This window comes from Trichechus manatus, unplaced genomic scaffold (genome assembly GCF_000243295.1).
Source record: "Trichechus manatus latirostris isolate Lorelei unplaced genomic scaffold, TriManLat1.0 scaffold00076, whole genome shotgun sequence".
Lineage (NCBI taxonomy): Eukaryota > Metazoa > Chordata > Mammalia > Sirenia > Trichechidae > Trichechus > Trichechus manatus.
In genome coordinates, this window is record NW_004444012.1 from 10,732,814 (window position 1) to 10,745,000 (window position 12,187).

Consider the following 12,187-nt stretch of genomic DNA (forward strand, 5'->3'; position numbering starts at 1 on the left):
AACATGATACATTAAGTGAAAAAAATCAGATTATATATACTGATTTCTTTCTTTGTTTAAAGTCTATATGTAAACACACAAACATGATTTAAGATACAAAGAATAACAAAATAACATTTTACAATGAACGTGAATTATTCCTGTAATCAGAAAGAGAAATCGAATAAAAGCTATTTTTGAAAGTTAACATAAAAAGTCACTATAATGCGCTATTATTCCATTTTTAAAAAAAATCTTACTCATATAAAGCTAACTTAAAGTTCAGTATGAAAGATAATATACATCTGATACAGCTATCTAGATTACTGTTAAACAGGGTTGTTGCTAGCTGCCATTGAGTCGGCCCCCGACTCAGGATAACCCATGTACAACGGAATGAAATGTTGGCCAGTTATAGATCAAACTGCTGTGATCCATAGGATTTTCACTGGCTGATTTTCAGAAGTAGATCGCCAGGCCTTTCTTCCTAGTCCGTCTTAGTCTAGAAGCTCCAGTGAAACCTTCTCAGCATCACTGCAATACACAAGCCTCCACTGACAGAAGGGTGATGGCTACGCATGAGGTGCACTGCTGAGAATCGAACCTGGGCCTCAAGTGTGGAAGGTGACAATTACGCCACTGAACCGCCACGGCCCCCGCAACAGGGTACTGGTAGCAAATCTAGTGTAATTCTTCAGACTTTTTGTTTTCTCTAAAGAAATCACACGATATCAGTTTGTTTGCCTGCTTTTTACTTAGTTTCCAATACAGCACCACTGTGGTTATGCAAACTTCTAACAGGATTTCAAATAGCTTAGGAGTTATTTGCAAGTGCTAATCAATGTTATTTTATGAAAGAGTACAAACGCTGGCTATTTCTGAAAACCACTCAAGTTCCTATTAGATGACTCCAAACCCAGAGTCCCCTGCCTTCTATCCCAGTCACCTGCCTCTCAGGCTTGTATCTGACAGCTAAGTGCTGAGAAATTCACAGGATATACCTTATCTAGAAAACTGGCTGAACAACTTCAACCCTATTTATCTCACAAAAACCAAATAAATTATGCATCAAGCCCAATAAACAGAACCTTTTGGGTGCTAATAGCAAGTCAGCTCAGTAACCCCGCATTAGAGGAAAATTACTAAATTGTTTTAAAATAATCCTTCTGTATGAAGAAAATTTCCATGAAAAACTGTAATAAATTTAGTTTTATTTATTTATTTTACATGAAATGACTTTACATCACGGATATAAAACTGCCCTAGTACCACTACCGCAGAAGAAAAGCTTACATACTATTAGTCTGAGATAACTCCTTGGACACACTACCAGCAGAGCCTTGTGGTACAACATTCACATTCTCGTCACGTTGAGGAGACATGGGCTCTTGTTTAATCTGAACTGATGAGTCTGGAGCAGGGACAATGCCGGAGACTTGGAAAATAGAAGACGTGGATGATGGAGACACCTGGGAAGGGTCCAGGAAAACTGGGAAAAAGGGAGTAGGCAGCAGCGTGGCATCAGCAGATGTCTGAGATCTACTGTTCCTTCGTTCTCGTGAAAGGTTACAGGGAACCTGGTCTGGGCGCTCAGAAGGTTCATACGTTTCTAGAATGGGAAGCATACATACAAATGTAAAAATATTATCTGCAAAGTGACTGATATCTGAGCCAATTCATATTTTTAAAGAATAGGACATAATTTTAAATTAATAAATGTATTAGTACCAAAAAAAAAAAAAAAGTTGCCAGCGAGTTGATTCCAATTCGTAGTGACCCTCTAAGACAGAGGAGAACCGCCCTATAGTGTTTCCAAGGCTGTAATCTTTACGGGAGGAGACTGTTGCATCTTTCTCCTGTGGAGTGGCTAGTGGGTTTTAACCGCCAACCTTTCAGTTAGCAGCCAAGGGCTTAACCACTGTGCCACCAGGGATCCTGTATGAGTATACTCCCACATAATTCTTCAAAGTAGAATGTCATGTAATCTATACAACCACCAAGATTACAAACAGAACAAGCATTAACATTTCATTTTTTTCTGATTTTAAGTGACTTATCCAAAATCATATAGGTACTAATGGGAGTGCCAAAATCTGAATCCATGTCTTTTGATTCCTACCCCAATGTACTTTTTCCGTAACAACACTCTGTCCTCATTGGTAAGCATTTTTGGGATTGTACAGTCTCACAGGACTGTGACGGTGGCCCTTCTACAGAGGGATGAACCCAAGGAAACATGGGAGAAATACTGACCTTTTTATGACAACTTTTCATTACCCGCTGTAGAGAATAAGAAAGTAACCTACTATAGAGAGCCCAATCCCTAAGACTCTCTGAATACCTTGTAATCCCTGTAGAATCTGTATTCTATGGGTCCTCAGTGCACTCATCTCCATAGTTATCTAAAAATAAAGCATTTTGTTAAGTATTTTAAAATCCAGCTTCAGAGATGATCTACGTTCAGTAAATGGTCCACCTACTGTTACCTGTTGCTTGAGCATAAGGAGTCTCTGGACTTCCACGTAAGCTGTCTGAAGCGCTGCACGAGCTTGCAAAAGGTTGCTATCCATGCACTGCAGAGATTTGCTCAGTTCTTCCTCCCTTAAAGAAATATTCAGCAGCTGGTCAACCTGAGAACGTTCTGCCAAAAGAAACCGTAATGCTCTGTTTAGTATTGGAGACTTTAACAACACAACTCCTCAGAAAATGGAACTACATAAATTACTTAGTGTAAGTCATTATTTTCTCCCCAACAGGTCACTGGAGAGTCATCAAATCTCATAAATCATACAGTCAAGCCTGATATTATCAGATCGAGAAATCTGTCAGAATTGGTAATGTGGAGGTTTCTCACAGGTTCAAGTGTACCACCACATGGTGCCATCTTGCATAATTGTCATCTTCCACGACTACCTCTGTCCAAGGCAAATCAACTGTCCTAGGTTTCATTTCCTACTCTTCCTTTAAATACTACTCTCTTCACTGAAGGTTTTTGCTTAGACTCGGCCCCAGTCATGAACTGCTTGTACTTTCCTCCCAATTCATATTTTTCTAGTCTGTTAGTTAACTTAAAAGGTGCTCTTTAAAAAGGTTTAAACACAGAAGAAAACATTCTTTGGTGGTTAAGAGGGGGAGGGGGAGGGAGAGAGGTATTCACTAACTAAACAGTAGACAAGAATTATCTTAGGTGAAGGGAAGGACAACACACAATACAGGGGAAAGTCAGCACAACTGGACTAAACCGAAAGCTAAGATGTTTCCTGATCACAACCAAACACTTCAAGGGACAGAGTAGCAGGGGAGTACAGGGGGTGGGGGGGAATCTGGGGACCACAGTTTCAGGGGACATCTAGGTCAACTGGTGTAACAAAGTTTATTAAGAAAATGTTCTGCATCCCACTTTGGTGAGTGGCATCTGGGATTTTAAAAGCTAGCGAGCAGCCATCTAAGATGTATCAATTGGTCCCAACCCACCTGGAGCAAAGGAGAATGAAGAACACCAAAGACACAAGGAAAAATTAGCCCGAGAGACAAAAAGGGCCACATAAACCAGAGTCTCCATCAGCCTGAGACCAGAAGAACTAGATGGTGCCCGGCTACCACCAATGACTGCCCTGACAGGGAACACAACAGAGAGTCCCTGACGGTGCAGGAGAAAAGTGGGGTGCAGAACTCAAATTCTAGTAGAAAGACCAGACTTAATGGTCTGACTGAGACTGGAGGAACCCCGGAAGACATGGCCCCTGGACTCTCTGTTAACCCAGAACTGAAACCATTCCTGAAGCCAACTCTTCAGACAAAGATTAGACAGGACTATAAGACATAAAATGATACTCATAAACAGTGTTCAAATAGATACATGAGACTAAATGGGCAGCTCCTGTCCAGAGGTGAGATGAGAAGACAAAAAGTGATCAGAGCTGGTTGAACGGACACGAGAAATCCAGGGTGGAAAGGAGGAGTGTGCTGTGTGCTGTCACATTATAGGGATAGGAACTAGGGTCACATAATAATGTGTGTATAAATTTTTATATGAGAAATTAACTTAAGCTATAAACTTTCACTTAGAGCACAGTTTAAAAAAAAAAGGTTCTCTTTATTCGAGGCTTCCTGAAGAAATTACAGCTTTGAAATAGTACATTTAACTTACCTTTAATAAAATGTTCTACTGAGTGTATGCATTTATCATATTTACGTTTGTGTCTTTCCCATTCAATACGCAAAGACTGCTCTCCTAAATGTCAGACCCACATATTCAACTACCAACCTGATATCTTTACCAAGACCTCTCAAAGGTCCTTTAACTCAAAGTATCCAAAAGGGAACTCGTCATCTTCCTCTACCCTCGGTCTGTTCCTCTCATGGAGTTTTCTAGCTCTACAAATGATATCATCTACCCAGTTGCTCCAGTCAGAAACCTGGAGGTCATCCTTGACCCCTGCCTTATCCATCACACCCAATCACCCGAGGTTCAGCCAATCACTTCCTGCACTAATCCTTATACTGGAACTGGGTCAGAGTCCATGGAAAGCAAGAGTCATAGAAATGTATCAGCAGAGCAACTAGGGTCACATAACAATGTGTGTATAAATTTTTGTATGAGAAACTAACTTGAATTGTAAACTTTCACTTAAAGCACAATTAAAAAAAAAAAAAAAAAGCAGCGAGGGAGCCACTCTAAGGACTTCTCTCCTTAATTCACATTAGAACAGCAACCAAGATGCCTCAAAACTGCCAAGGGAAAGAAGTGGTCATAAATGACCAAGACGGGCAAAATTTTTACTAAATGGCCTGTTCTCCTTCATCTCACTGAAAAGGCCCAATTACACTTTCTGGCTTTATACTCAACCCAAGGGATGTATTTAGCTTACAGGTCTATGAGGCATCATATCTTTCTTCTATAGCTACAGCTGAATGTAATAGGAAATCAAACTTTTATTTGCCCTTAAGTAAAACAACAATAATGTCAAGAAACTAATAAACGAGCAGTGTTTGGTAATCACAACCTATGCTCTGTGTCAAGCTGTAAAAAGGCTGACTTGCTATAAGAGCAATCTCTGCCAGAATATGCTGCACCATACCTTTTTTTCCTTTAATTTTCCTTCTTTTGTTTTTTCTCTCAAGACTTGGGAGTTCAGGAGAAGATCCATCCTGAGGGGATGAAAAAAATTAAATGTAAAGGCTATTCTCCAGTAAGGAGCCCTAGTAGCGCAGTGGTTAAGTGCTCAGTTGCTAACCAAAAGGTTGGTGGTTCGAACCCACCAGCCACTCTGCAGGAGAAAGATTTCAGCTTATGGGGCAGTTCTTACTCTGTACTATATGACCACTGTAAGTTGGAACCGACTTGATGGCAATGGGTTTGGCTTTTTTTTATTATTCAGGATGGGAAAAAAGAGTCATTTCTAAGACAGTCCTACATTATCCTTCATTACTGCTATCGTCTCTAACAGGATAGTAGCAGTCTCATGCATATGGTACAAACTCAAATATTAGCTGAATAAATATATCTGATAAAAAAAAAATAGAATCCAAGGCTAAGTACCCTCCCAGCTCCTAGAGGTGGTAAGGCCCATGCTAAAATGATTTAGGCAAACTATTCCACTTTGGTGAAGCAAGGCATAGACAGAAGTATGGACAAAGCAGTGATACACACATCACATTTGATTTCCTCTTGGCATAGTTTCTACTTTAAATTTCAGGAAGAAAACCTTTACAACAAAAAGCTAAACAGTCTATGAGACAAGCCCAAAGATATAACTTTTGTCATAGGATAATCTCTAAGTTTAAAGTGTACTTCAAATTATCCGACAATGTCCACTACAGTGTCCAGCTCAAAGAGGCAGAGTTGGGATTTGAATGTAGGTCTAAAGCTCATGCCCTTTACTGCTCTACCATATTGCCTCAGAATAAAAGGAAACAGCCCGTTTTCTCATAGTGCCAGATTCCAGACAGGCAACTCTGTCTTTTCAGAAAGGGTTCCTGAAACAGTTAAGTAGTAATAGGAACACAGATGCCAGAAGAGCAGACGTGGTGTCAGGGAACAGATTCTTAAAGGGCCAGGCTGGGTAACCGAATCACAAAAGATTACAGAGTAACAGAGACTTAAGGTATTTCTGAGACCATGCTCATTTACATGCACTCTAATAGTCTAAAACACCTTGTGTTAAGTCTAGCAGTCCTCAGCCAACAATCATACATGCCCTACGAATGCAACATTAGAGTGCCTTTGTTCAGTAGCAGTACAGAGTGCGTCAGGAAAACAGATGAAGTTACAGCTAAAGATGTGGCTTATTCCTCGGTCAAGTGATACAAAAAATCATTGGCTTGGAGACTAGTTTTAGTGATGACTTCATGTCTTCCTAGTACTGCACATTCATATTAGATTACATCTAACTTAGTAGAATTAGACACCCGTACGATAAGAACACAAACGTAAGAGGGAGGGCTTCACGATTCTTCTGTGCCAGCCGTGGACAGAGGGGAGAGCCACAACCCCAGACACCCAAGAAAAGTTACACTTAACCCTTTCTTACAACAGACAAACCACCACATTAGATGTTCTACAAGGAGCACAGGGAATCATACTCACTCCAGTAGCTCTTCGTTTCTTTCTAATACTCTGGCCGTCAGTTTGTTCAGCACCAGAGGTGCAGCTACTATCTGTGGCCGCATCCACCAGACTGGAGTTTGCAAGGGCGGAAGACAGATTTGATGACGCGGAGTTTCCTTCTCCATTACTCTCTTGGCCATTCGGAGTCTCTGAAGCAGGTGCGGAACTCTCCTGGCTGCTCAGGTCTTTTGCCGAATGCACCAAAGGTATTGTACAGTCAGAGGGTAACTGTGTGCTATGTCGCCTTCGGATAGCAACATTTTCAGCCATCTCCCCTGTTCTCAGAGAAGCAGCCACAGGTATCATTTCCTGTTTAAAGCCCGCAGTCACTTTCTGACTCTGTGTAGCCCTCAACGAGTTCCCAGGTGAAACAACCAGCTGGGGCTCATTCTCTTTGCCCGTGCCTTCCTCACTGAAGAAGCTGTACACAGAAGGAGCCCTGTCCATGATCACGCTGCTCTCAGAAAGGCTTCGCTTCCTTGCCAACCCAGGGGATGAGGAAATAGAAATACCTTCCCACTGGAATCCTTCTAGATTGGACAGATCAGCCTCCCCATCCAAATCCAAGCCCTCTTGTTCATTTTGAACCAGGGGCACCATTTCTATGCCAAACCTTAAGAAAGAAAAAGGAGAAAAAAAAAAGGCATAACTCAGATGTGGTTTGTGGGGCATTTATAATTTGGACTTGGTCGGGGTGGGTGGCATTTAATGTGCCAGGCACTAAGCCCCAGGGTGACAAACATGAGTAAGATGGTTCCTACCCTTAAGGAGCTCACAGTCTAATGAGAGATCCAGGTGTAAACGAAATAACTATCATAAATATTATAACGTGACAAGTGCTAAATTAGAGATGTGTACACAGCTATGAAAATACATTTGAGAGTAAATAATCTTGGGTTTTATTTACTATGGAGCTCTAAACCAATAGTAATAAATAAATCATTTTAAAAGCAGCAAATAAACCAAAATAACAACAACGAAAAACTTCTGTAGAGTATTCCTAAGGGTTAGGCACTACAGTAAGAGTTCTCAAGTAATACAAAGAATGGGAAAGGAAAAAGGGGCAAAATGACTCCATTATTTCAACATGGACAGAAATATCCCCAAGCCTGGGAAGCTGTATAATTACAGTGTTGCAGAATTAGGATTTTCAAGCAGCAAACCTAGGCTGAACATTGCTTTACCATTCAGAAAAGCCTATTACCTCACTATAAGATGAACAGCAAAAGTATTACCAAAGTGCTCAAGAGAAAACATTCTGTGATCATAAATATAATGCCCAGAGTACACACAGAAGGGTAACTATCCTGAGTAGAAGGTAATGGAACAATTATACTTAAAAGTTGTACCACTCATTCCAGGATTGAGATCTAGAAACAGGTAGGGATTTATATACATTTCTATGCTGTCAATTTCTAGTCCCTATAACCAAAGTGATGGATTTCAGGTGATTTCTTTCTATGTACTCCATCTTATTTCTCAGAAATAGCCATGCCTCTTTTTTAACCTGAATTCCCTTCTAAGAAACACTCTATCTGTCATAGATTAGCGGCCATTCTTTATATTTAATACGTTTACACCAGACTTCCACAATGTATATATTTTGTAAGCATTTAGTTAAATGTAACAAGTAGAATTCTCTTGACCAGGGTCAAAGGGTAGCATGAAAAGAAAAAAAAGTGTGTGGGGGGGGGATAACAAAGAAAGAAGCACACACCTGGGTAAGCCTTTGCCCAGTTCTTGCTTTTTCTTGGTTACTTGCTGAATGACCTGTTCCCAGTTGACATTTCTCCGAGATGCATTCAGAATCTGCCTAAGGGTTGGCTTGAGCCCAGACTCCTTCTCTGTCTCACTCTTCCGGTGGCCGCTGATGTTGCGAATGCGACGGGCACTATTGAGGTTTGGCTCAGGAAGGTGTGCTCCAGTTTTGCTCTTCAAACTAATGTGCCGGGTTAGATCTCTCTGGAGAGAGGCGGGAAAGCCAAGCTTACTTAGTTCAGGCAAGAGAGGGCCTGAGGGCTGACCTATGTCACTTTTTTGAAGCTCTGCATCCAAGCTAGTACTCTCAAAGCCTTCTGTTTCATAAGATACATGAGATTTGACAGGGTCATCAACCTGCGTATCTTCTAGAGAGGTTTTCAGGTCCAGCAATAAGCTGGGGTGTGGACTGCCTGCAGATGTCATTTGTAACTCTGATTCTTTCTTGTGAACTATGGAATTACATGGAGAAGTGGATAGTTTTCTACATGTTTTCAGGATTTGGTCATCGCCCACTTTCTCATCAGCAGGACGAGTGCTGCAGGATAAAACTTCAGTGGTTGCAGAACCCAGGGTTCCGATTGTTGTTCCGTGCTTTTCAGTGTCAGATATCTCCCCACCACTTTCATCTTCTAACGTATGCACCTGAAACTCAATCTTCAACGATCCTTTCTCAGACTCTTCTACATTTCTACTTGCTTTCGCATAGCTCCTGGTCCTCTTAGAAGTGGGAAGTGATGGTTTTTGCGCTGACTCATGACACGGTAGCACCTCTTTGGCTTTTTGTAATGTATCACTTACATTTTCACTGGGCTCCCTTTGAGCCCCAAATGTACTTTTATTATTCCCTTTTAAAACACTACGCAATTTGGGTACATAAGGAGAACTATGATTGTCTTCTACAATGGGTTTATTCAAGGGATGTGAATGTTCTCCAGGAAAAAAAGAATTAGATTTGATGTTTCTCGAGGGATTCTTTGAATCTTGTTTTTGAGGAATTGATTTAGTGCCTGGAACTGGAAGGCGTATGGATTTCAGTGATGGCATCTTACTTGAGATATGCTCTTGTTCCGGTTTTTCTGTAATGGGGCAATCTCTTACCACCTCATAGGAAACTGTGCAGTCAGAAGTGGCTTTGTGATGAAAAGATTCTAAACGTGTTTCCTTTTGTGTTTTCAGCACTGGAGAATTACTTGTTACATCAGTTTGGGCCTCTTTTGTTCCTGTAGTTATCAAGTTAAAATCAAAGAAAGGCTTATCTGTCTTCTCTGACTTGTTACCAGCGACATCTTTCACCGCAGACTGTGAATCCAGAGTCTTCTGGGAAGGGTAAGGAGTCCAGCGACGGAGCTTTTCCTTTGCTACACTGCCATTCCTTCCACCAATTTTTGGAGCTATGGTGTCTGTTTGTTTAGTGGTTGGGCTTTCCAGCTGCTCAAAATTAAAGTCAAATAAGCCTTCTGAAGAAAAATTATCATTTGCAAATCCTTCAGGAGAAGGGTATGTGGCAACTGTACCAACTTTGTCATTTTCTTGCCGTTGACAATTATATCTCTCTTGGTTGTATTTGTTTGACTTATTAGACTTCTTGTTCCATACTAAAGTCATGTCTTCCATTTGACAATTAGAATTTCTGTTTCTGCCTGGTTGAAATTTGTCTCCGGGGCCATTGTAATTCCAACTATTTGTACCACGTACACTGGATTTCCAGTTTCCGTTACTGCTATTCATATGCCAACTGGAAAAGCCACCTGTTCCTTCAGAATGCCAACTGGAATTCCTTCCTGTACCATTATGATTCCAGTCTACTGTTCCGCTATTTGAATGCCAACCACCTCCAGAATTACTGTGGTTGTGAAACCAAGCTGAGGAGCCTCCTCCAACACCCTTATGCCACCCAGAACATCCTCTTTGTCCACCACTGTTCCTTGAAGGATGTGGAAAGCTGTTTTTCCTAGTATTACTAAAGCCATCTTTCTCCCATTTCCAGTCTCGCTGAGGAGGTGCTCGATGGTGCCATGCTGGCTGGCTGTAACCCTCCCTGTCTTGGTAAGGAAACCGGTCTTCTCGTCTCCATTGGGGTCGCCTGTCATCAGGGTTGATTTCTTGGCTGCTACTGGAAGCTTCATCTTGTCTGGAAGAAAAACAGCTTTTCTTCAGTGACTGAAAGGATTTCTTATGCTTCCTTTAAAGCATAACCCACCAAACTTCCCCCTACTCCTCTTCCTTATTACTTAGAATATGTAATAGAGGCTGCTTTTATTTCTAACAGTTGTTGCTTTCATATCTTTAAATCATACACTTAAACCTATACTTCTCAATTTAACTTAGAAATTAAACAGTACTTGCTTCCCCTATGGCTCCCAGAAATACTAAAAAATTAACACATTTGTGACATCCTCCCTGTCTCACTTCTGTTTTTTGGGAATGCTCTGGGATTTTGTTCCTATCTATCATCCAATTATTATTTTTACACTATATAGCTTTTTCAATTATATTTTATAGGCCATGGTTAGTTATTGTAATTAATACGATTTTATGTTCAGCTGCCCTTAATACTATGATTTCTCCAGTTGTAAGTTCTTTCTGAAAAACCCAGTTCCTTAACCTATTTTAAATGTTTTAAGATTTTACTTCTGCATAGTCACTTTCATAATGAACACTTTATTAAGCACCCATCATATTTAAATCAGTGAGTATTACTGGTAAAGGAAAAACTTTCATGTATAGTTCCCGTTCCTGAAGGGCTAGAACCTAGCCGAGCAAATTAAGGTCACAAACAGGAGTAAAATAGCACACCCCAAGTAAGTGCTACCCACAAGAAGGGCTATAAGGAGCTCCATGAGCTAGAGGTTTTCTATAAAGAAGCCACAGCTGTTTACACTATTCATGTTAGACAAGGAGCCCAAAGAAATACGAATGAATTTAAACATCACAGGCATAGGTATAAAGTCATTTTCCTCTAAAAACTGCCTATGGTGCGTCTACAAAAACTCCATTGCTGTCAAGCCAATTCCGACTCACAGCGACCTTACGGGACAGAGTATAACTGCCCCGTAGGGTTTCCAAGGAGGAGCTGGTGGATTCAAACTGCCAACCTTTTTGGTTAGGAGCCGAGCTCTTAACCACTGCACCACCAGGGCTCTAGCACAGATCAGAAAAATGGAATAACACTAACTAAAATGTACTGAGTACCTACTAAGTGTCAGACATTTAATGCTAAGCACTTTTATACAGATAATTTCATTGAACACTTACAACCCTGAAGCATGTACTCTTATTACTCCTACTTTTTAGATAAGGAAACTGATGTGAAGGAACCTGCCCAGAGTAAGACAGGCAGTAAGTGGCAGAGCAGAGACGTGAACCTTGGCATTTGACTCTAGAATTTCTACTCTTAGCCATTAGGCCTTGACAGAATAAAAATCCCAAAGTGTCTGTGATTTGAACTTGACTTCAATCTTAAACTCTGTACTGACTTTAATTAGCTTTTAAAAACTTCTAATGTATGTAAGATTGGGGATATGAATTAGAATCTCTTCCTTTTTCTCAAGATGGAATTAAAAGTTAACTTATCTAAAAGTTCAAGTATCCATTTACATTATGAATTACAACCATTCTAAACAGGAGACCCTAAGTTCCCAAGTGACAAGTCCTATCACACACACGCAGGATTTTTATCACCCTGGTAGCACAGTTGTTAACTGCTCGGCTGCTAACCAAAAGGTTGACAGTTCGAATCCATCAGCCGCTCCTTGGAAATCCTATGGGGCAGTTCTACTCTGTCCTATAGGGTCACTATGAGTTGGAATCGACTCAATGGCAACGGGTTTGAGTTTT

General features: G+C 40.8%; 1 protein-coding gene across 7 annotated transcripts in view; it reads right to left on the reverse strand.

Annotated features, from left to right (window-relative positions):
* Positions 1 to 12,187, reverse strand: part of ZNF106 (zinc finger protein 106) — a 74,684-nt gene that overhangs the window by 15,773 nt on the left and 46,724 nt on the right. For 6 of the 7 annotated variants that reach the window (XM_023735174.1, XM_023735172.1, XM_023735176.1 and 3 more), the window contains 6 exons: positions 8,307 to 10,481; positions 6,569 to 7,202; positions 5,061 to 5,130; positions 2,466 to 2,620; positions 2,321 to 2,381; positions 1,277 to 1,588 (listed from right to left, as the gene is read on the reverse strand). In XM_023735174.1, coding sequence (XP_023590942.1) covers positions 1,277 to 1,588; positions 2,321 to 2,381; positions 2,466 to 2,620; positions 5,061 to 5,130; positions 6,569 to 7,202; positions 8,307 to 10,481 — 3,407 coding nt within the window. The remainder of the gene's footprint in view (positions 1 to 1,276; positions 1,589 to 2,320; positions 2,382 to 2,465; positions 2,621 to 5,060; positions 5,131 to 6,568; positions 7,203 to 8,306; positions 10,482 to 12,187) is intronic. The other variant, XM_023735177.1, reaches the window with a different exon arrangement.